Raw genomic sequence first — 24,206 nt, forward strand, 5'->3', positions numbered from 1 at the left:
CGGAACTACAGGTGGGTTTGGGAGGACTGGGAACTTGGAAAAGGACGTGCTCTGGCCTTCAGCCACCTCCTCGCCAGGTGTGTAAAACCCTCCTGGTCTCCTGGTGGACATACCGTCTGGACAAGGGCCCAAGGCTGGGGACCCTTGGGAATCCAGTCCCACCAGGGAATGCCCAGCCTCGACTCCCAAGGCTGTATCTGTCAGGCGAAGCTGGGTCATGGTGCAGTAACAAACAACCCCAGTCTCAGTGGCTTGAATGACAAAGGTTTATTTCTTGCTCATATTGCTTATCCATTGCGGGTGAGTGGGGAGGAGTGGCGGGGCTGCTCATCACAGTCTCTTAGGAACCTGGCCCCCTGGAGGAGCCTCCACCTTGAGGCCAACTGCATCTGCTCTGGACGCTCTGGATGCTCTGGGAGCGTCAGCCTGGAAGTGATGCAGCACGGAGCTGCCAAGCTGCCTTGCCCACCGCGATCCCTGGGACGCCCTGGCCTGCCCCATCTCTGCCGCTGTAGTCTCCACCGGCCCCACACGGCTTACAGCGGCAGTTGTGGGGCCTCATCCCTACGTCATCGGGCCCAGGGATACCCCGTCTTCCGCCTTTCAGGGAGCAGGAGTTGTCCCCCCTCCCAGAAACACCCAGAATGTTCCCAGGCCTTCTCCCGATCTCTCTCCGGAATCTCTGGGGAGAGGACTGTTCCTGTGAACTGGGAAATGGAGCACCTTGGCCACACTCACCCTCTGCTGCTCGGTGCCCGTTTACCCATCTATGAAACGTGGCTGCATCTGCCCTCACATCCCAGCGAGTCAAAGAACGGTCATGTGGAAGCACTGGCTGCTCTTTAGAAGAAAGGGCCCTACTTTGACTATCTTGTCCTCTAGTTCCCCACCCCGTCACCCTGGAACCTTCTGGAATGTGCTGCGTAGCCCAAACTAGAGAGGGGAACCCAGGACTGGTGGGGTCGGCAAGTGAACGCTCTCAGGCCTGAGAACATTCGAACAGGCACCAGTGTTGTCCAGGTGCCTTTAGTTCTACGGGAAGCAAAGCTGCCCGTCGTTGAGGCGGGTCCCCAGGAGTCCTGGGAGGGCAGCTTGGGGGGGGGGGCCTTCAGAAACGAGGGGAGGCCTGCAGGAACGGCCTCCAGACATGGGGCGCCCTGGGCAGCAGGCCCAGCTGCTCCAGCTGCAGCCGCGGGGGCCTGCAGGCGCCGAGTTTGCTGTACAGAGCGAGTGGGCTGTCCTGGGGCCTCAGGCAGAAGTGGGCCTGTGGGGCCAGGGCCCCCCAGAGGCCCTGGTAGAGCTGAAACCTGGGGGGCGGAGGTGGGTTGGGGGCCGGTGGGCTGCTGGGCCCTGAGGACACGGACAGACTCCGGTTCTGGGGGTTGCTCCCCGTCGAGGGGCTGCTGAAGGGGTTGGAGGACAGGCGGCCACTGGCAGAGCAGCTGCTGCCACTGAGGCGGCCGGGCGGGGGGCTGCGTCCCGCTCTGGGCGGGAGGGGCGCCACCAGCCTGGGGCACTTCAGGCCCATCACGGGCTGGGAGGCGGCGTAGAGGTGGCGGAACTCCTGGTCAAACAGCGCCACGGCCTGGCCCGTGAACTTGGAGAGGATGTTCCGGTGGACGTGTCCGCAGAGCCAGGTGAAGCTGCGGGGAGGAGAGAGGGGGAGGGTGGGAATGGGGCCACCGGGACCTTCCTCCGGGGGCTGTGGGGGCAACAGCAGGACTGGAAGGAGGGGATCCCGCCCTCTGCCCCCTGTGCTGCCTCATGTCACCCTGCAGAAGCCCTGGAGGGACAGTGGTGCCCCTTTCACAAAAGGCAAAACTGGAGCTCCCCGTCCAGCCAATGTCGAATGTGGGCTGGCTAGTGAGGAAGTTGCCAGAGCGACTTTCTGGCCTCGAGTCAGGGTTCCTCCTGCTGCTCAGATTACGGCCCCTTAGCCGATCCCCAGATCCCCGCGAGAGGGTGCGGGGGCTGAGAAGGCAGATCCTCGGAAGGCAGCGGCTGTATGATCATGACAATCTAGAGCAGTGGTTCTCAACCTTGTCTGCACATTAGAATCACCTGGGAATCTTTTTCAAATCCTGATTTCTGGCCCTGATCGGTTTGGCTCAGTGGATAGAGCGTCGGCCTGCGGACTGAAGGGTCCCAGGTTCGATTCTAGTCAAGGGCATGTACCTTGGTTTCGGGCACATCCCCAGTGGGGGGTGTGCAGGAGGCAGCTGGTCGATGTTTCTCTCTCATTGATATTTTTAACTCTGTATCCCTCTCCCTTCCTCTCTGTAAAAAATCAATAAAATATTTCAAAAAAAAAAATCCTGATTTCTGCGCCTCATCCTCCGGAAATTCTGTTTCTTTTTTATGGGGTGGGGCCACAACATTAGTAATAAAGAAACAGAATTTCCGGAGGATGAGGCCCAGAAATCAGGATTTTAAAAAGATTCCCAGGTGATTCTAATGTGCAGCCAAGGTTGAGAACCACTGATCTAGAGGGTGTAGGCCCATTTTTAGGCAGGTGGACCCAGAGGGGCGGGAGGGGAGAGGGAACCCTGGGCCCCTTGGCAGATGGAAAGGGGAACCCAGGGCGAGCCCGCAGGAACCGGGCGTCCGGAGGGTTTGCTGGGACACCCAGGACAGGACACCCTCAAGCAAAGGTCTTGGCCCTCCGTCCATTACAGGTTTTAGGAGAAAACAAAATGCTCAAGGCATTTAGGTATGACTTTCTATAATTCCCTGATTTAACCAAATTTCTTTCTATTTTAAAAAATATCTTTTTTATAGATTTCAGAGAGGAAGGGAGAGGGAGAGAGAGATAGAAACATCAATGATGAGAGAGAACCATCCCGCACGCCCCGCACTGGGGATGGAGCCCACAACCTGGGCATGAACCCTGACCGGGAGTCGGACAGTGACCTCCTGGTTCATAGGTCGATGCTCAACCACTGAGCCACATAGGCCGGGCGAAATTCCTTTCTATTTTTGATGAAAACTCCCCTCATCACGTCCTTCCCCCTATATCCCGCCCCAAAAAAACCCCTTGAAAATGGTGACAACACAGACGACCCACCAAGAGCATCAGGTCAGAGATCCCTGCGTCCCTAATCATGTGAACGGGGTGTGGACGCGCTGGGGGCTGGGTGGTCAGAGGGCAGGGCACCCTGAGGGACGGTGCCCACCAGGGGCCTCAGCCTCCAGCCCCCAGCCCGCGGCCTTGCCAACAGAAGGCAGGGCGGGCCCACAGAGGCTGGGCAATTCTGGGAAGAACAAGGAGGCTTTGTTTTAGCCTCACCTCCCGCCCAGGAGCCGCCCACTCAGCCCCAGGTTGATGAGCAGCTGAGGCTGAGCTTAGGGCCAGCCAGGTGGCAGGGGAGGTGCAAAGGCAGGCACAGTGGGGCTCCTGGCTACACTAAGAACTCTAACGCCCTGTGTTTGGAGTCAGGCTGGATGAGGTCAACAACTACCTGCTTTGCTCAGTAAAACACGTCCGAAGGTGCCCTGGCAACGGACCAGGTCCCCACGCTGCCCCCCTAGGCTTTTGTGCTGGTCCCTCACCCCTCGGCCATAGAGGCAGAAAGAGCTCTTCAGTTCGGAAGAACTAATACAACCAGAGAGAAGGGCCAGACTACTGGAGCCCAGGGACAGCCAGGCTGAAACATGGGGTGAAGGCTTTCCTGTTTGTGTTCATTGGCTACAGCTCTAAGGTCCCAGGGGACAGGATCCTGATAGCTAACAGATGACCCTTGAACATTGCCCTGCCCTCTCTCCCGGAGCCGATTCTCCAGGTTCTCAGGGATGGCCCTGCATCTTGAAGCCCACTGCCCCTCCTCCTGGCACTGCCTGGGTCAGGATGGCACGCCCAGCTGGGCCTTGGTGGGCACCGAGAGCTGGAGATGCTAGTCAAGGACACGGGGGACTGGGGACCAATCACCTGTCCCCTCTGCTCCTTAGGGCCCCATCTGTCAATGAGAAGAGTGTTGCCTCCCTCAGGGGCGTGAGGAGTATTAAATCCTTTCTGAACCCTTACAGGTCTGATCTCTGATCGCACCTGCCCCGGGGCCTGGCACAAAGCTGCCAGGGTTGACTGCTTCCTGCCGGCCCCAAGGGCAGGGCCACCCGAGCTCTGTAAGGACAATGAAGTGAGAACTAAGGCTAGTTCTCCTGCTGAAAGTAAGGTTCCCCCTCTTGGTTTTCTCTCCCAGAATTCCTTCCTCTGTCCTTTGTAACTGTCTGGAAATCTTTTTAATGATTGAATAAGCCTCTTGCCAGTCTCATGGCTGGTTGCTAGGGGCTGAGAGGAGGCATGGGAGCGCCTGCCTAATGGTGAAGGGGTGTGGACATACCATCTCAAAGTAGACGTCACTCTGACACAAGAAACAGCTTGCGCTGAGGGAACCTGAGAAACAGAGCTGGGAACCGAACTTAAACTGTCTGACTCCCAGGCTGGGCCGCTGCCGCTTCTAGTCCCTGGCGCCAGCCGTAGGTCCCGGGGGATTTGGAGATGCTCCGGCACAAGGGGCCGGACGCTGGTGGTTGGGGGCCACAGAGGGTGGCGCTTGTCGTTTATTGAGGACACTGACGTTCAGCGAGCCCTGGCAATTCTGAAGTGAGAGGGGGGCTGTCTTGGTGCCCTCCAGTCTTCCCTGGACCACGTCCCCTCCTCAGCCAACGTGACATCCCTCCAGGGGCCTGGCGGCCCTCAGGACCAGCCTCCTCTCAGTCCTCACCCTTTCAGATCCTGCCTATTCCATGTCCCCCTCCCCCGGGGCCTTGTGAGGGTACTGGCAGGCTAATAGCAATCATTTATTGAGCACCTACTATGTGCTAGGAGCTATGCCACATGTTTTGCAAACTTTATCTGCAAGGGAAGATATTGTTATCCCTCATTTTACAGATGAGGAAAGCAATGCCAAAAAGAATTGAATTGCAATTACTCTAAATGGGTGAATTATATAGCATATTAATTATCTCTCAATAAAATGTTTAATATATATATTTTATTGATTTCAGAGAGGAAGGGAGAGGGAGAGAGAGATAGAAACATCAATGATGAGAGAGAATCATTGATTGGCTGCCTCCTGCATGCCCCCTACTGGGGGTTGGCCCACAACCGGGGCATGTGCCCTTGACCGGAATTGAACCTGAGACCTTTCAGTCTGCAGGCTGATGCTCTATCCACTGAGCAACTGGCTAGGGCCTCAGTAAATTTTTTTAAATATATTTCTTTATTGATTTCAGAGAGGAAGGGAGAAGGAGAGATAGAAACATCAATGATGAGAGAGAATCATTGATTGGCTGCCTCCTGCATGCCCCCTACTGGGGATCGAGCTCGCAACCCAGGCATGTGCCCTTGGCCAGAATCGAACCTGGGACCCTTCAGTCCGCAGGCTGACGCTTTATCCCCTGAGCCAAGCTGGCTAAAGGAGTAAATTTTTTATAAAATTTAAAAAAATTGAAAATGGGAACACACACGCTAAAACAAATTGCATGGCTTTATAATCATATCTGAGACAGCTGAGGAGGCAATAAAAGGATTCTATATCCTGTTGCAATATCAAGGGAAACTGAGGCACCAGAAAGTGACTCTCTACCCTGAAGTCCTCCCAGGAAGGCCCATCCCCCCCCCCCCCCATTGTTCAGGCCTGTCCTCCCTCCTGGGAGCTGCTGGTGGGGGCAGGGGTGTGCCCAAGCGCCTGAGGTGGGTGGGCACCACGCTCAGCCTTGGCCTCTACGAAGCTTCAACAGGACCCAGCGCTCACCTGTATGATCCAGAAAGGACGTATCTCCAGTCCGAGATGATGAACTTCTCCTGGACTTGGCCGGCGAACTTCCTGCCTGATTTGGCGCAGTACACCTCTGCTTCCACACTCCGGATGGAAATGTTCTGTTGGAAGGGAGGTCGAGGTGTTGCTCGCCAATCACGTATTTATAGATACACATCTGCCCAGGACAAAGTCTGGAAGGGTGCTCACCAACACGGAAGCAGGGTTGTGTCTAGCTGGTGGGACTATGGGCCATTTTTATTTTATCCTTGGCTGAATTCTCTAAATGGCCTTCATTGTCCTGACAATACTCAAAGTAACAGAAGAAAAAAAAGGGAGGGGGGATGGTAGAAAGCAGAAAATAGAAGCCGAGGGTCGGTGCTCCCATGGACCACGGAGGTCTGGCAGGGGCAGGCTTGCCTTGCGAGTGACTTTAGTGACATGAGTGCCTGACCCCAAGCTCGTCAGTGCGAAGGCTCAGTGCAGCCAGAGGAGGCAGCTGTGTGGAGACCTCACTGGACCCTCCATTGTTTTGTCTAAAAAAAGATGTGTTGCCCTAGCCTAGCTGGTTTGGCTCGGCCTGCGGACTGAAGGGTCCCGGGTTCGATTCCAGTCAAGGGCACATGTCCAGGTTGTGGCCTTGATCCCTGGTAGGGGGTGTGCAGGAGGCAGCCAATCAATGATTCTCTCTCTTCGTTGATGTTTCTATCTTCTCCCTTCCTCTCTGAAATCAGTACAAATATATTTTTAAAAAATTAAAAATTTTTAAAAAATAAATAAAAATAAGTTTAAAAAGGTGTGTTCACGCCCAAATCCTGGTCCTGTTTGTCCCCTTCCTCCCCAGCAGCGCCTGCTGCCAGCGGGCATGGCAGCCTGGGAAGGCTGGAGAGATGAAGGCAGCGCGAAAGGCGGAGCACTGCTGAGCCCAGGCGCACACCTGCTGTGCTGGGCGGGCTCAGGGAGGGGACGCCCAATGCCTCCCCAGCTCCTCCGGCCTCCTCTAAGCTCTGAGGTTGCGGCAGGAGGGCCACCTCCCACTGTCCCTTGGTGGGCAGAGAGCTGTGAGTGTGGCCTGTGTGAGCCATGAAGACAAGGCCTGTGCTGACTCTCCTGTTTCTATGGCCTCATGCTGAGCAGGTGGAATCCAGGTAAGATCAAGCAGACCCAGCCATCAGAGGCCCGGGGCCTGTGACATCAGGGGTGCCTGAACTCAGCTGCCTGCCGGTCAGCGTGGAGGGGACAGGAGGAGGACAGGCAGGGGGACGGGAGGAGGACAGGCCTCCAGGAGGCGGCCCTGCCTGAGCTACAGGGGAGTCACCAAGGGAGCGCCATCAGCTGTTCAGCTGGGCCTGCTGCAGAGCCACGGGCGCGTGGACATTTGACCTTGAATTAGCTGCCCAAAGTCAACACTGAGGGCACCTTATCTCGGTTTCTTTGCTCATTGCCAGAAGAAGGAGGTGGGGAGGTTGGTTAAGCCCCAGGGGACGAGCTTCCTGTTGGGGCTACAGGGTGCTGTCCTCCCTCCTGGCGGGAGTCACACAGGTGCCGAGGTTGCCCTGACCCTGAGGCGGCGGAGGGCCCACGGGCTCCCTCAGCTGAACGCAGTGAAGGCAGAGGCGCCAGAGACTGATGCTCAGCAGCTGCCCCGCCTTCCTGCCCCGGGCAGCTCAGGGAGGTCAAAGGGCTGTGAGTGGGCCCGGCTGGCGTGGCTCAGTGGTTGAGCATCTACCCATGAACCAGAAGGTCACTGTTCGATTCCCATTTAGGGCACATGCCCGGGTTGTGGGCTCCATCCCCAGTGTGGGGCGTGCAGGAGGCAGCTGATCAATGATTCTCTCTCAGCATTGATGTTTCTATCTCCCTCTCCCTTCCTCTCTGAAATCAATAAAAATGTATTTTTTAAAGAAAGGCTATGAGTGGAAGTGAAAATCTCTTCCAAGTTCATCCCGTGGGACCCCCCTACCTCCTTTCTCTGGCCACTGCAATCCTGAAGGCACATCTACCTCATGGAGCTACAAGATGAGGGAGGGCTGTCTGACCTTCACTTTGAGCAAGAAATAAACCTTTTGTGTGAGGCCACGGGCACAGTGGGTACCTATCGCCGTGCCCTGGCCTGCCTTGTTCCAGTCCAAGGCGCCTTTGAGCCTCCCCTCGGGGCCCTACCTTGAGGTGCCGGTCAGAGACCTGCACTTTGTCACACATCTCCTGGAAGAGCGGCACGCCTCCCTGGTCCAGGAGCACGCAGACCAGCACCCCGCGCTTGTTGGCCGCCTCCAGGATGTCACAGAAGATCTCCACGTCCGTGAACACGTCCATCAGGATGGCCAGGACCTGGGCCAGGCGAGGGGGCAAATACCAGAAGGGTCAGATCCAGTGCTAACTGGTTTCAGCGGAACTTAGCCCCGTGGGCCTGGGAGAGCTGGTCCCACGGCGCTGTCAGAGGGAAGGGAGGTGCTCACAAGCCCTTGAGATTTCCTGAGCGAGCTCTTCGTCCATGTGAGGACACAGCGAGCTGCTGTCTGTGAACAGGATGTGGGCTCTCACCGGACACTGCCTTGGTTTTGGACTTCCGGCCTCCAGAACTTCTCGCCGGTTTGGCTCAGTGGATAGAGCATTGGCCTGCGGCCTGAAAGGTCTGGGGTTCGATTCCGGTCAAGGGTACATACCTCGGTTGCAGGCTCGATCCCCCACCCTAGTCAGGGCTTGTGTGGGAGGCAACCAGTCAATGTGTCCCTCTCACATTGATGTTTTTCTCTTTTTGTCTCTCCCCCTCCCTTCCACTCTCTAAAAATCAATGGAAAAATATCCTTGGGTGAAGATTAAAAAAAAAAAAATTTGAGGATTCCAAAGAGCTTTGGTTCATGTGAATTATAGCTATTGATATTTATCATGTTAGAAACTAAATGTGAGGACATTTTAAAGCGTTTATTTATTAGTTACTTTAAAATAACTAATATTAGTTGCTGAAAACAATATTAAACCCAGTACGTTAATATAAATAACCATTTTAATAAAAAATAGCTATATCTTCCAAAACAACGACAGAATGTAGTGAGCGGAGTGTTGTCAATCTCTGTGGCGTCTGGCTGCACGGGAGACAGCTGGCCGTGCGTGTCTGCTTCCGCAGCAATCTGTTGTGGTGTGTTGTTTGGGTGGAAGTATGTGAAGAGAAACTGCCTCACACAGATAAGTGGCTAAAAAGGGAAGGACCCTACAGACCCGCTTGGAAGGGTCCTTGGCCACACTGGGAAGGATGTATTGATCACGGTTTGTGGTTTTTGTGTGTTATGATGCGTTGACATCCCAGAGCTGCTGATTCCTAGAGATAGCAAACACCTGGCCTGTGAGCATGTCTTTGATGTGCAAACAACGCTATCCAGAGCCGACACCCAACCACCCTCTTCTTCTTCTTTTTTTTAAAAATATATTTTATTGATTTCTTACAGAGAGAAAGGGAGAGGGATAGAGAACTAGAAACATCAATGAGAGAGAAACATCGAGCAGCTGCCTCCTGCACATCTCCTACTGGGGATGTGCCCGCAACCAAGGTACATGCCCTTGACCGGAATTGATCCTGAGACCCTTCAGTCCACAGGCCGACGCTCTATCCACTGAGCCAAACCCGTTAGGGCCCACCCTTTTCTTTAATTCACACACAATAACCCCCTAAAAAGCCCCTGCCCTTAATCACCGGGGCCAGGGCCGGGGCCACGAGGGACCCTCTGTAGCCCCGAGCCTGCCAACCTGACCCAGACTGGCCAACCTCAAACTGTTCACTGCGCCCTCCTTGTCTCCTGCAGAAGCACAATCCAGGCTGGTGTCCGTGCTGTCCCCGTGCCGCCCTGCCTCCTGACGGCCCTGGTGCTTCCCGTGTGGCCCGGGAGCTGTGCCTGAACTTCTTCCTCCCGGTCTGCGTGGCCTTCTGCACCTGGTTCGAGCAAACCTCAGGTGAGAACCCTAATCAGAGTATGCCGGACGGTCAAGGCCAATTTGCCATACGCTGTGCAGGAGAGGATGTAACCTGTTCATGTTAACGTAGCACGAGCGTGTATCACTCATTGGCACGAGGCCTCTTTTGTTTGAGCGTGTATATAAGTTGCCACTGACCAGCCAGCTGGGCTGGCTGCTTTGTGGGGCCACTTTGTGGGGCTACTTGGAAGAACTGCTTTGTCTGGTGGCTCCTGCAGCAGCAATGGCTACTTGGTCTACAATGAAATCTCTCCTGTATGTGCCTATGACTCCTCATGCCTTCTCCATCTCATACCTGGCATCCTACACAGGACTGTTGCTCACTCTTTGGCCCAACGTGTAAGGCAGAGCTGCTGTGGCCCGCTAGCCTCTGATCCTGGTTCCCACCCTCATCACTCCCCGATGATGGCCCACCAGTGGGATGGCGTGTCTCCCCACCTCCCGGACCCTCAGCTCTCTGAGACCTGGCCTTTGTGCCTGACACTCCCTGGGCCTGGAATGCCTTTCCCTCCCCTCTCTGCCTGGCAAACTCTTACTCAGCCTTTGGGACTCAACTCAGAGGCCACCTCTTCGTGAAGCCTGCCTTAGTCACCTTCCTGTCTACTTCCAGGCACAGAGGTTGCTCAAGCTCAGGCTGCCACCCACCAATGGATTCCTCACCCCCCACCCCAACCCCGTTCTCCTCTCCTCTCCTTCCTCCTGGGGCAGCTGAGCTCCCCAAAGGGAAGGAGGCTCCGTGTGCTCTGCCATCCTGGCTTGGCTGACAGAATGGCAGGCACCCTGCTGGCATGTGGCCAGTTCTGTGTCCTAGATCCGGGCCATAGTGGCTGCCACTGTCAGCTGAGGCTCCTCCTGCCCCAGGTGCACAAGGTGACTCTCAAGCACAGGCTGTAGATGCCCACTGCGCCCTCCCAAAGCCCAGAGGGGCGAGAATGGACTCCAAGGGAAGAAATGTGTCACCTGCAAACGTTCTCCCTCTGTCTCCGATCACTTAGAAGTTAAATTTGGGTTACGCTGAAAAGAACTCAAAAAAGAATGGGCTGATATTTAAGCTCACGTTTTTGTTGGGGTTCCAAGTTTAATGCTGTGTGAAATCCAAAGGCTCCAGGAAAAGGCCCAGGGGTGGGCAGGCTGTGTGGGGGGTGGACAGGCTGTGTGGGGGGTGGGGAGGCTGTGTGGGGGTGGGGAGGCTGTGTGGGGAGTGGGCAGGCTGTGTGGAGGTGGGCAGGCTGTGTGGGGGTGGGGAGGCTGTGTGGGGGGTGGGCAGCCTGTGTGGGGGTGGGCAGGCTGTGTGGGGGTGGGCAGGCTGTGTGGGGGTGGGCAGGAGGGAGGGAGCGGAGTTCTGGAAAATTTAAATTGAAGGGAACAATGGGTGGGGGCACCAGCTTTTCATGTTACTGGGCTGCTTCCGAGCAGTATCTCAAGTTCCGTGACAAGCGGCCAATAAGGGTTTGGCAGATGGTCCCAGGCAGGCAGCCAAGAAGTGTGGGCTGTGGTGGCACTGGCTGTGTGACCTGGGCCAGTCCCTCACCTCCCCAGGCCTCGGATCCCACGCTGGACGAGGGTCCCTCCAGCACCCAGGGCCCGTTTCCTCAGTGTGCTGGCTCTGGTCCCTGTGCATGAGCTCAGTGCTCCCGCAGGGGTGGGCACCACTGGTGGGGATTCTTAACTGAAGCTGCCGCTCACAGGGTGAGCAACACCCCCTGGAAAGAAGCCAGGTTAGGGCTTGTGAAGCATAATCCCCTGGCCGAGTCCCTCTCCTTCCCCCTTTCCCACCCAGCAAGGCTTCCCCTCCTGCCTCTGTGGCCTGAGGACTGCTAATGTCCTTTCTTTCACCAGCACAGCCCGTTAGGAATTTAAAACAACACGGATCAGAAGATTTCACCTAAAAGTAAGACTTTTCAGCTCCTCTTAGCAGGTAGGAAGACTGGCTCTGTTGGTGCTGAGTTGGTGCCACCTTCTTTGCCGCAGACCCCACCACTCCCTCTTGCCCCAGGCTCCCACGAACTTCACCCATTTTGTTGCCTGTCAGGCCTTTGCAGGCAGAGTTTGTGATCTACACACACACACACACACACACACACACACACACACACGGGCTTAAGGATGAATGGGCTGCTCCCACAGAGATGCCAGAGGGGCTGGACCCCCAGCTACAGGCTGTCACTGCAAGTGGGCTGTGATCCCAGCTCAGAGCCTCCAATTGCTCCCAACTGCCCACAGTGGGGAGAGCAAACTCCTTAGCACGGCTCACGACCTCCCAGGTCCTGTCCCACCTCCTGCCACTCAACACTGAGTGACGGGCAGCCTCTCAAGCCCATCATGCTCCGTGTTGAGGCCTTCCCTGTGCTGATCCCTCTGCCTGGGCCCCCTCACCTTCCCTGCTTTGTGCCTGACTAGCGCCTACACCTCCTCAGGACCAGCCCCGAAGCCTCTCTTTCCGGAAACCTCTCCTGAATTCCCAGGCTGAGCCAGGCCCTCGCCTCCGTGCTTCCAGAGGAAGGAGCCACTCCACAGGGCACATGCTGGTCCCTCGTCCTCTCTGACTGGCCTAGACCTGTCTGCACACAAGTGTGCATGCAGCGCCTGCCTCCACTGGTGGTCGGTCAGAAAGGGGGCCAGGTTAGAGCTGAGGTGCAGAAAAGTGTCTACAGCAGCACGGAGCCTGGGTGGGGACGGGGAGGGAAGCCGAGGTCCGGGCAGGACTATTGCAGGAGCTCAGTGATGAGGTGGCGCCTGGGGCCCAGGCTGTGGCAGATGGGTTCAGGAAGTCAGTGATCCCAGTAAGGCAGGGGTGGCATCCCTGACTCCATCCCTTAGGGCGGGACGCACCCCTCTGCCTCCTCCACCAGGCCCTGTCCCTCCCCGCCCGCCCCGGCCAAGGAGCCAGGCTCGGCTATCGCTACCTGGCTGGTGCGGGTGATGCAGCGGCGGATGAGGTCCCTGATGTTGCTGTGCTTGTCTGTCTGGAAGTACACGGTGGTGCTGGACCGTTCCTTCAGGTAGGGCTTCTCGGCCGAGGCCCAGGTGTGCAGCAGGGCCGGCTCGCTGTCCTCCGAGGCCACAGGGTAGTAGGTCCCTGACTGCAGGGAGCAGGAGTCCAGGCCCTTGGTCCTGGCCTCGGCCCCTCCCGGGGTGTCCGGGGTACAGGGGGGCTCCTTGGCCTGGGCCTGGATATACTGGGTCTCCGCGGAGGACAAGAAGTCCACCTCACCTTCCTGGCTGAGCACCTGCCGGTAGGCCTCGGGCCCGCCATCCAGGAGGGCATCTGTGGCCAGCCGGGCGCTCTCGTGGTCGCTGAAGTCGGCCCTGGCCAGCCGGACCCACTGGCTCTTGACATCCTCCAGGCGTCTCCGGATCTTGCCCACGTGCCTTGCCCGGCTCATGCTGCCCTGACTCTGGTGGTGGCTGGGAAGCAGCACTCCAGCTGCTCCTGATGTCCACGGCGGGGAGTGGAGCTCCTAACACCCAGCTCCCGGGACTGCTGTGCGCCAGCGTCTGGGGCTGCCTGCCACCTCACGCCCGCTCCCAGCAGTCATTTCCCGCTGTTCTGAGCAATGCTCACCTGGAGAGAGCACCAGCCGCACGGGCGGGGCTCATCTCTCAGCGACACCTGCCCCGCCCGCCCCCGGCCAGGGGCGCTGCTCCATCACGCCCTGGCACTCAGCCTGGGAGACTCCCTCCTCCCAGCGCAGCGGCACGGTGAGCCGGTTTCCCGCTTGCTTGTTGCACAATCTCCCGGAGACCCTCGGGTCCTGTTCCAAAGCCGGAGCCTCTTCCAGCCCATCACCTCTGCGGGCCCCTACTGTGCTCCTCAGTTCAACACCCAGGATTCAAAGACCAGGATCTCCCGGCGGGGCACATGCTGCCCCCCAGACCCGCCTTCCCACCCGGTGAGCCGGGAAGCTGGGCACACGCCAGTGCTCCCCCTCTCTCCTGGTGACACCCCAGCTCCCGGTCCTCCCGTTGCTCTGCAAAAGCTCTTCTCCCCAGCTCTCTCCGCATTGTGATTGTCCTGGTCACAGAACACATCTCAGATGATTCCTACCCAAAGGGCGAGAAAGCTGCAGAATTTTCCTTCCAACCCCCACTTGTCAGCGGTCACAGGCTGCTCCCAGGGCCACACTAGTTCCCCACACCGCTGGCCGCCCTGTGTGCTCGCCAGCACAGCTGTGGTGCCAGAGAAGGCCTTCAGGCAGGCACAAGTGCGCACAGGAGGAGACTGGGAGCAGCGAGCGCCAATGGGGTGCCAGCAGGGCACTGCCAATATCTGCCAAGAGAACTGTGCCAGAAGCCCAGGATTGCGTGGCCTTCAATCGACTAGTATAGCAGGAGCCAGAGTCCCCTCGGTGGCAGGGCTACTCTTTTGAGGAAACTTGCTAGAAGCATCTGTAACTCCTCAGAGCTGTGGTCCAAGTGGCTCAGTCCAGTGGTAGAGCAGCATTTTCAAAAGCACGGCCCAAAGAAGAGAAAAGGAATTTTAAAAGAAGTTTTTCTCCTCTTTTGAAGGATATTTGAAGGAATTCAATTCACAACCCTGAGTAACCCTTCCTTTATTCCATTTTACCTCCTCATCACAATCCCTGGAACCTTGAAGAGGACAGATCTAATCAGCTCTCTCCCCCTGTGGCCTCCTCAGTGCCATGCCAAGACTCTGGTTGAGTCCTTTGGAATAGACAGCAAATACACTCTCTGTGCTGTCACACCCAATCCCCCCACTCCTGCGCTCCTGGCAGACATTACTAGTTGATCACAGAACTCTTTCCTTGGGAGCTGGGAACTATTCCCTCACTGCTCGTTAGAGAACTCAAACTGGAGTCCTCATCCATTGATTTTTAGAGTGGAAGAGAGAGGGAAAGACAGAAATATGGATGTGAGAGAAATACATCAATTGGTTGCCTCCTGCATGTGCCCTGACCAGGGAGGGCCTGGGCCAGGGAGGAGCCTGCAACCCAACCAAGGTACGTGTCCTTGATCAGAATCGAACCCTGGACCCTTCGGTCCACAGGCTGACGCTCTATCCACTGAGCCAAACCAGCTAGGGCTTGGATGTACATCAAGTGCTCCAGCTTACTGATGGGTAAACTGCAGCCCAGAAAGGGAAAGTGACGGTCACACCGCTGGCCAGTGATTGTCATCATTGTTGTCCCCATCTCCGCCCCTCTGCAGCCCCAGCCCTGTGAAGTGCCATCATTCTTGCTGGTCCACTGGCTGGGATAAATCCCCCCACCTGGGGTTGCATTTCTGGACCAGGAAGGCTGGCCAGCTGTGGAGACACACCTTCCTACACGGAGACATCCTTATCAAAGAGCCGTCTGTTACAGCAACTGAGGATTTCGAAAGGCCTACTTCTCTGTCCTGTGGCCTGAGGACATCTGACAACGAGGGAAAGAATGAAAAGCCTATGAGAAGCCAGGCTCCTATGAGTTACTTCCGGGCTTCTTTTATTAGGACAATGGTTCTCAATGGGGCGGGGATTTGGATCCTCCCACCCAGGGGGCATCTGGCAATGTCTGGAGACATCTTTGGTTGTGGCAACTTGGGGGTGGGGTGATGCTACTGACAGCTGACAATAAGAACTCTCTGGCCCAAGGTCAATAGTGTTGAGGCCGAGGAACCCTGGAGGAACCCTGGCGTAGGGGACAACTGACCCTCACCCCTGTGGGAGGTCCGTCCAGCCCCTGCCTTTATCAGCCCCTCCCCTCATCAGGAAATCCGTGCCTCCACCTGGACAACTTCTTCGAATCTTTCTCAGCGTTCAAGGTCTGTCTTGATTCCCACCTATGCAAGGGAGCCTTTCTTGACAAGCCCCAAGCAGCTGGACTTGCTCCTCCTCTGCGCCTGAAGGGGCTGGTAGCACTCATCTCGGTCAGTCTCGCGCTAGTTATGGGTGCACGGCCTCCTCGCCCTGCGTTTCATTCCCAGCGTGCACAGCAGCAGAAAGCGTCTGTGCCTTCGGAATCGGCACAGCCAGGTTCATTGTGCCGATGATACTAGGTGACCTTGGGTAGCTAAGCTCACGGAGCTTCGCTTTTCTCTGTCCATATGGTCACAGCTAACATCTATGGAACACGTCCAGTGTACCAGGTGCTCTTCTAAGTGCCGTGCGTGGTAACTCACTCGATCCTCCTAGCAGCCCTAGGAGTCAGTGCTATTCCCATCTCTCATGGATGAAGGAAACTGAAACACAGAGGTTACCTACTGAGCTTGCCCAAGGTCACCTGGCCTGGAAGTGCAGTGCCAGGCGCCACATGTGAGTGGTCTGGTCCCAGGGTCCACCTGTTAACCACCGGACCTTCTGCCTCTGTCACGGGATGAACCCTAAAGGGCATGAGACCTACGGGAGAAGGCCTTGCCCCATTTCTGCTCCACTCTTTTTATTTGTAATATATTTTTATTGATTTCAGAGAGGAAGGGAGAGGGAGAGAGAAAGAAACATCAATGATGAGAGAATCATTGATCAGCTGCCTCCTGCACGCCCCCTACTGGGGATCGAGCCCGCAACCCAGGCATGCGCCCTCAACTGGAATCGAACCTGGGACCCTTCAGTCCTCAGGCTGACACTCTATCCCCTGCTCCACTCTTTAGCCTAAGACAGCACAATATTTTTCTGAGCCTTTTACATAGTTGATCTAGTTGAAACTTTACAACTGAGAAGCCTGTCAGACCCCACCCTAATCAAGCGATCACAGTGGTCCTTCTCAATAATGGGACAAGTAGAACCAAAGCTTGAGCCACCTGACAGGATGCGGCGAGAAGAGCACGCCATCACTTCTGGGATATTCCTGCCAAAGGTGCACAACCTGGATTTTTACTGTTTCGTTTTTTTAAATATTTTTAAAAATTTTTAAATTTATTTCAGAGAGGAAGGGAGAAGAAAAGAGAGATAGAAACATCAATGATGAGAGAGAATTATTGACTGGCTGCCTCGCACGCTCCACCCTGGGGGTCAAACCCGCAACCTGAATTTGTGCCCTGACTGGGAATTGAACCAGTGATCTCCTGGTTTATAGGTTGACGCTCAACCACTGAGCCACGCCAGCTGGGCATTGACTGTTTCTTTAAAGTGTTTTTCAAGTGACCCCAGAAGGAGGAGCCAATCAGGCCAATCCAGACTATGAGACGTTCTAGGGGAGAGGACAGCACTGGGGACCAGGGAGGGAGTGGATAGTCACCTTACGTACACACTGCATCCTATCAGCTCTGCAACGTGTTTGTAGGTGAGGAAACTGAGACAGAGGGAGGTGAAATACAATCCTCTGGGACCCAATAGCAGAGCCTGGATTGGATTTGCCTCCAAAGCCTTCACTTCCATCTGCTGGTTTAAGTGAGAATCTCCTCCTTAGACTGTGAGCAATTTGGCGTACGGGGTAGGAGGTCAGGCAAGTCATGACTTAGCTTTTGGCACCACCACCCCAGTGCCTGGCCCAATTTGGAACTGGCAGGTAGTAGGCATTCGATCAATGCTTGTTGGGTGAAGAGCTGGGGCAGAGGCCAGCTAACCCAGGTAGAATGTACACACATGGGATTCCACAGGTTGTCTGGGGGCAGCCACACTGAGAGCCTGGGCTGCGGGCCCAGGAGCCTGGAGGAGCAGGGTGCCTGTTTGGCCTTATGGGGCAGCTGCCACCCTCTCCCTACCACTGCCCCACCAAGGCCTGCAGCGGCATGAAAATGGTATAGACCCGTGGTCGGCAAACTCATTAGTCAACAGAGCCAAATATCAACAGTACAACGATTGAAATTTCTTTTGAGAGCCAAATTTTTTAAACTTAAACTGTATAGGTAGGTACATTGTTATTAACTTATTTAGGGTACTCCTAAGGCTTAGGAAGAGCCACACTCAAGGGGCCAAAGAGCCTCATGTGGCTCGCGAGTCGCAGTTTGCCGACCACGGGTATAGACTCATGACCAGTGACCTGAGACATGCGATTAGGTTGGAAATTAGTTGGCATAATTCACTAGATGGGTAAATAGCTCGCTGTCAACACTGATCAGTCCATTCTGCATCTAATCAGCTCAGCACAGCAGGCCAGGAGCCCCGGCAGCGTTCCCTTGGCGGTCTTCAGCGGCTCATCCTTGGCACCCAGCAAAACCACAGCTTACTCACAGGGCCCACGCTGCAAAGCCCCTTTGCTCTCTCAAGATCCCTACTTTCTTATTTTTGGTTTTATTTATTGAGAGAGAGAGAGAGAGAGAGAGAGAGAGAGAGAGAGAGAATAGAAGGGAGAGAAAAACATTGATTTGTTGTTCTATTTATTTATTCATTCATTACTTCTTGTATGTGCCCTGAGCAGGGATTAAGCCTGCACCCTTGGCATATTGGGATGATGCTCTAACCAACTGAGCTACTAGGCCAGGGCAGCGAGTTATCTACTTTTGAGTTCCTAGTCCATTGTTCTCGATTTCTGATGCATGAAAACCGTGGCAGCTCCATTTTGGCCAGCAAATTTGCAGAAGCTTTAAAAAATTACAATGAAAATTAAGGTATAACTTAGGTGCAGTAAAGTTTACCCGTGTTAGTGTACAGCTCTATGAGTTTTGTCGAAATGAACACAGTCATGATCAAGATACAGAGTATTTCCAGAATTGCAAAAATTTCTGGCCCCTTCTGGAGCTTCCCCTACTCCCCACCCCCTGGCAACCACTGATCTGTTATTTCTCCCTGAAGTTTGCCATTCCCAATGTCCTAGAATGGAATCACGTAGTGTGAGCCGTTTGAGCCTGGCTTCTCTCACTCAGCATATGCGCCTGGGGTTCATCCATATGGTGGTTGTGTGTCAATGGGCAGCTGCTTTTCATTGCCGAGTAGTATTTTATTGCAGGGATGTACCACAGCTTGTTTATCCATTTCCCAGCGGAAGGACACTGAGTTGTTTCTGGTTTGGGGTATCTATAATAATAAAAGTATAATATGCTAATTAGACCGGACGTCCTTCTGGATGACCTCCCAGATGAAGCTGGGGTTGTGAGGGAAGCCCGGATCCCGGGTGCCAGAGGGAAGCTGGTGCTGGCAGCCGGGGGAAGGAAGGCCTACTGTTGCATGAATTTTGTGCATTGGGCCTCTAGTTTATGAATAAAGCCACTGTAGATATTAATGTATAGGTTTTTGTATGAATGTAAGTTCTCATTTCACTTAGATAAATACCTAGGAGTGAGATTGCTGGGTTTTATGATAGGTGTATAGATAACGTGTTTAAAAAAATTTTTTTCCAATCGATTTCAGAGAGGAAGGAAGAGAGAGAGATAGAAATATCAATGATGAGAATCACTGATGACCTGCCTCCTGCATGCCCCCTACTGGGGACCATGTGTCCCTGACCAGAATCGAACCTGGGACCCTTCAGTCTGCTGGCTGACACTCTGTCCACTGAGCCAAACAGGCTAGTGCTAGGTGTATAGATAACTTTACAAGAAATTGCCAAACTGATTGCTGAAGTCCTGTACCATCTTGCTTTCACCAGCTGTGTATGAGACTTCCAGTTGCTTCACATCCTTGTCAGTGCATATATTTAAAAATGATAACATGCATTGCCGGTGACAGCAGGGCCCGCTTGCATAATTTGTGGGGTCCAGTGCAAAATGATAACGTGGGGTCCCTTGTTCAAAACAAAAGGAAAAAAAGTGGCAGTAATGGTATTAAGATACAAAGCTTTTTCTTTTCTGCTGCAGTCTTTTCGTTGATTTCTCGTGGTGTTTTTTAAACTTGCTATTTAATGTCTTAAGTAAAAAAAAAATAGTAAAGTTCAAAATTATGAGCATGAATTTCACCAGCCATCTTTACATTGTGCAATGCCACTTTAAATGCAGATATGAGAGCGTTGAACTTGTAGGCAGAATGGCTGAAATGACACACTTTGTACGTACTTTGCGCACGCGTTTGTGTTGCGTTCTTACCAGAAAGTGGAAATGCCCCCCAAAACTAACTCAATGGTTTTGTTCCACTTCTTGACATGTGCACGTTCTACCAACACTGTCTCCCTGTGGCTCACTGACAAGCACCCCTCCTGCTCTAGAGACCGAAAGGTTGTGAGGGTGAATCAGTTTAGTGTGGCCACTTCCTGCTTCCCTTCACGGAGCAAGGACCTGCTCTGACCTGGGCCAGTTGCTCAGTTGGTTGGAGCGTCGTCCTTTACACCAAAAATTTGCAGGTTCGATTCTCATTCAGGGCACATACCTAGGTTGTGGGTTTAATCCCCAGTTGAGGCGCCTGTGGGAGGCAACCGATTGATGTTTCTTTCTCACACCACCACCCTCTCTTCCTTTCCCTGGCTCTCTCCAACCCCCCTTCCTCTCTCTCTAATCAGGGCCAAACTTATGAGTAGAAAAAGACCTACAGACTCAAGATAGCAGACTTTATAGCATTCATTTATTCCACAAACACTTACGGAGTGCCTCCTATGTACATATGTACGAGGCGCTGGAGGGACCCTGATCTCCCAGTAAATGCCACTTTGTAACTAAATTTTTCCCTTTAGCCACCAGACTGTCACCTAAACTAGCTGAAGCCTCTAAACCAGCGGTTCTCAACCTGTGGGTCGCGACCCCTTTGGCGGTCGAACAACCCTTTCACAGGGGTCTCCTAAGACCATCCTGCATATCAGATATTTACATTACGATTCATAACAGTAGCAACATTACAGTTATGAAGTAGCAACGAAAATAATTTTATGGTTGGGTCACAACATGAGGAACTGTATTTAAAGGGCCAGAGGTTGAGAACCACTGCTCTAAACCTTAATTATGAGCCAGATGATGCAACTTTGCCACAATGTGGTTGTGCAATTTCAGGCATAAACGCTATGTTTGAAGTACAGGTGCGGGAGTAGATTTTAGTGATAAAATTCGAAAGGATGCATGTTTCAGCAGCCCAGCCCCCGGATGCCTGACTTCCACAGGAAAGAACCATGATGCCCATTAGCCCTGTGAGGAAGGGGGCCTCATGGCTATGTCTCACACAGCCTGGGGTGCCAGGGCACACACTGATATCACCTGCCACTGACACAACCCCTGTTGGAACTGCAGGCAAAACCACTTCCTGTTCCAGGCCTGAACCTGGCAGGGGCAGGCCCGCTCCTTGGGCCCCAGGGCTGCTGGGACCACACCCACCACCACCTGTGTCACCTGTCAGAGGGGACAGAGTGGGAAGGCCTGCGAGGTGAGCGCTGTGACTCTTTTATCCCCTCTGGTTAGGGGACCTCGCCGCCCTCCCACCTGTATGTGGAGCGTGGGTGTGGACTTTGAGGCCCACTCCTGGCCAGTTCATGGAAAGGGCCCACTTGGTTCCTGAAATCGGAGCCTGTGTATCTTTGGAACTAGGGCATGGGACTTGGATCAGACTAAAAGTTGGGGATATAGTGATGAGCCAACTGCAGTCCCCATCCTCCAAGAAAGACAAGCAATTAGGGTAGAGCTGAGAGCATTTCCTCCATCATCAAATGCTCAGGGCCACACGGGCCATGCACGGCCGACAGCATGGCCTGTGCTGTGGTGGTGCCCACAGTCCAGAGGGAAAGGCAGCAAATGAGAAGTCATGACATTGAACTTGGGTGAGCATTAAGGTCAGGGGAGCAAGAGCCATGAGAATACAGAGCAGGGACGCTGACCTAGCCCAGGGGTCAGGAGGCCTCTCTGAGGTGATGACAGGTCGGCACAGCAGGAACTCGCTGGGGGAGGCGGGAGGGAATGGGTGCCCCAGGAGTGTAGAGGTTGTGTGGGGGGTGCTGAGGGGTGGGAAGAGTGACCTCAACAGGTCAGATGTCAGGGGCACAGGAGGACTTTGGCCTTTATCTCAGCGATGGTGGGAACTACTGAAGCTGTTACACAGCGCCCAGACCGGCCTGATGAGCGTCTGTGATGGCTCCCTCTGGCCACAGGGTGGGGAAGAGCAGAGCCCATTGAAGAACATCCCAGCTGTCAGGGTGAGCCCTTCCTTCTCAGAGCTCCGCCAGCACGATTCTGCACAAGGACCCTCAGAAGCTTCCAGCAACAACAGGCGGACTCACACATCCACGCACCCAGTCCAAGTGGAGCGGGCAGGCTGGCCTTCTGCTGCCCTGGACGGGTGACAAGGAACCACTGGCTGCTTCCCACGGGGCGTGTCTGAGAAAAGTCTCCTCCCTACAGTCGGCCTCTCTGAGCCTCCCTGGACTTGCCCAGCTGGCTGCGCCCTGGCTTCTGGCTTGTCACAGCCAGAATAATGACATGAGACACGTGGGCCCGCAGCCAAGTCCTTCCACATCACCAAGTCGGGTGGGGAAGGGGCCAGGCCTGGGAACCTGTGTCGCCTCCCAAGCACTACAGGTGACTCCCTCCCCACACGGGGCCCTGCTCCCTGGCCTGCTTCCTTCCCTGGGATCTGTGTCACTCACCCAGCCTCTTGACCCACTCTACACTTTTTATTTATTATTTTTATTTTTTAATATATTTTTTCATGATTTCAGAGAGGAAGGGAGAGGGAGAGAGAGATAGAAACATCAATGATGAGAGGGAATCATTGATCAGCTGTCTCCTGCACGCCCCGCACTGGGGATCGAGCCTGCAACCCAGACATGTGCCCTGATCGGGAATTGAACTGTGACCTTCTGGTCCATAGGTTGGTGCTCAACCACTGAGCCATGCTGGCCGGGCTCCATGGGCTATTTAGACTTCATTGGATGCATGTTAAAAATCATATATGCAGTTTTATTTATTTTTTTAAATCAGCATATATGTATTAGAAATTGCATCCTTTGTAACTGTTTGTGCTTATGAGAAAGTTGAGGTAGCCACTGAACATCATGCAAGGACGTGCTTAGATATTTCTCAAAGTTATTTGAAGGCGTGCAGAAGTGAGGAAACACTGTCAGGAGCTGCTGCTGAGGGTGAGATGCCAGCGCAGTCGTCTGACTCAGGATGGAATCCTGCCTCAGCTGCTACCAGAGCTTTGAACGTGGGCAGGTACTGCTTGTCCTTGGGTTTGCATGTCTGTAAATGAGGGGCAATTGTAATACTGACCCCTGCCCTAACCAGTTTGGCTCAGTGGATAGAGCATCGGCCTGCGGACTCAAGGGTCCCAGGTTCGATTCCGGTCAAGGGCATGTACCTTGGTTGTGGGCACGTCCCCAGTAGGGGATGTGCAAGAGGCAGCAGATCGATGTTTCTCTCTCATCAATGTTTCTAACTCTCTATCCTTCTCCCTTCCTCTCTGTAAAAAATCAATAAAATATATTAAAAAAAAATACTGACCCCTTCTGGTTGTTCTGGGAGTAACTGAGCTGGAGGAAGTAGTGGCTTTATCTGCCCGCCCAGAAGGAGGGCAATAGCAAAAAAGGAAGTAGGAAGTAGGAAGTAGTGATCAGGGCTGGCACAGGAAGGAACCATCCATTTAGCTGAAGAAAGGCAAGGGGGAACCCGGTCACGAAAACACAGCCTGGCTCTCACAACCACATCAAAATTACAACTAAACTATAGAACAACCATCATCCAGAACTGCCTGAAATCTCACTGAAGAGAAGTCCTACAACTAGAGATTTAAAGAAGAAGCCACATTGAGCCTGGTATGTGGGGCCCAGACATGGAACGGGCTGAAAATTGGGAGGGATATCTCGGCCGTCCCAGCCTCACACCAGGCCTCCTACCCCAGGGTTCCAGGGCTGGAAGAGAAATCCCCATAACTTCCGGCTGTAGAAATGAGTGGGGATTGAGGCCAAAGGGAGGGAGGGCTCCTGGAGTCCCAGCAGGGCCCGGCACTCATTCAGATTCACTGCCTCTGAGTCCATTGCTGAGGCAGCTGCTTGAAAGAAACTGGAAATGGAATTGTTTGTTTTGTTGTTTTGTTAATCCTCTCCTGAGGATATTTCTACTGCTTTTCAGAGAGAATGGAAAAGAGGGAGGAAGGGAGAAGGGGGAGAGAAAGAGAGAGAGAGAGAGAGAGAGAGAGGAGAGAGACATCAGAGAGACATCAACTGGTTGCCTCCCACATGTGCCCCAACTAGGGGCAGGGAAGTGAAACCAAGTGAAACCTTTCAGTGCATGGGCCGAAGCTCTTACCCTGAGCATCATAGGCAAGGGAGGGGTCATTGTTTTTTTGGTGTGTTTTTTTTTTGTGTGTGTGTGTGTGTGGTTTTTTTTTTTTTTTATGAGCCCTTCTCCAAAGAGCCTACAGGCAAGGGCCATATCTGAGTCCCTGCCCCATCCAACTGGCTTTTAATATGATGGTCTGTCTTGGCTCATGCTTCAGACTTTTCTAAAATCACTCAAATAAGCAGCATCTAGCCTCAGCATGCAGTACATCTCACAAAGTGGCCCCAGGCCCAGCACTAGCAGCATCTGGCCTTGGTTCACAGCTTGGCGTCTCCTGGGCATCTCCAAGCCCAGCACAAGTAGTAGCCTGTGCAGATTGCTTTGTAGCTTAAGCCCAGTAGCCCTGGGAAGAACACAGGTAGTGGTTGACCTGGGCCAGCACCTCCTAGGAGGCCCCAGAGCCAGCACACCTGGTGG

General features: G+C 54.2%; 1 protein-coding gene across 2 annotated transcripts; it reads right to left on the reverse strand.

The window, feature by feature from the left end:
• Positions 1 to 248: 248 nt before the first annotated feature.
• On the reverse strand, positions 249 to 13,317 carry FAM83A (family with sequence similarity 83 member A). Of its 2 annotated transcripts, XM_006086387.3 has the most exons (4): positions 12,632 to 13,313; positions 7,920 to 8,087; positions 5,754 to 5,878; positions 249 to 1,643 (listed from the first exon to the last, which is right to left on the reverse strand). In XM_006086387.3, the coding sequence occupies exons 1-4, from the start codon at positions 13,109 to 13,111 to the stop codon at positions 1,109 to 1,111; spliced, it is 1,308 nt and encodes a 435-aa protein (XP_006086449.1). In that variant the 5' UTR covers positions 13,112 to 13,313; the 3' UTR covers positions 249 to 1,108. The 2 variants fall into 2 exon arrangements, with proteins under 2 accessions (XP_006086449.1, XP_014309199.1); XM_014453713.2 differs by lacking the exon at positions 7,920 to 8,087 and having other exon boundaries at positions 12,632 to 13,317.
• Between the last annotated feature and the right edge of the window lie 10,889 nt (positions 13,318 to 24,206).

Source organism: Myotis lucifugus, unplaced genomic scaffold (genome assembly GCF_000147115.1).
Source record: "Myotis lucifugus unplaced genomic scaffold, Myoluc2.0 scaffold_27, whole genome shotgun sequence".
NCBI lineage: Eukaryota > Metazoa > Chordata > Mammalia > Chiroptera > Vespertilionidae > Myotis > Myotis lucifugus.

What these genes read in the sequence shown, in the direction of transcription:
- FAM83A (XM_006086387.3), bottom strand. Translation starts at nt 13,111, where the DNA reads ATGAGCCGGGCAAGGCACGTGGGCAAGATCCGGAGACGCCTGGAGGAT. An exon ending in GCATCACCCGCACCAGCCAG is followed by an intron (nt 8,088 to 12,631) that starts GTAGCGATAGCC and finishes CGCCTGGCCCAG; the next exon opens with GTCCTGGCCATCCTGATGGA. An exon ending in GTCCTTTCTGGATCATACAG is followed by an intron (nt 1,644 to 5,753) that starts GTGAGCGCTGGG and finishes TCCTCCCCGCAG; the next exon opens with CTTCACCTGGCTCTGCGGAC.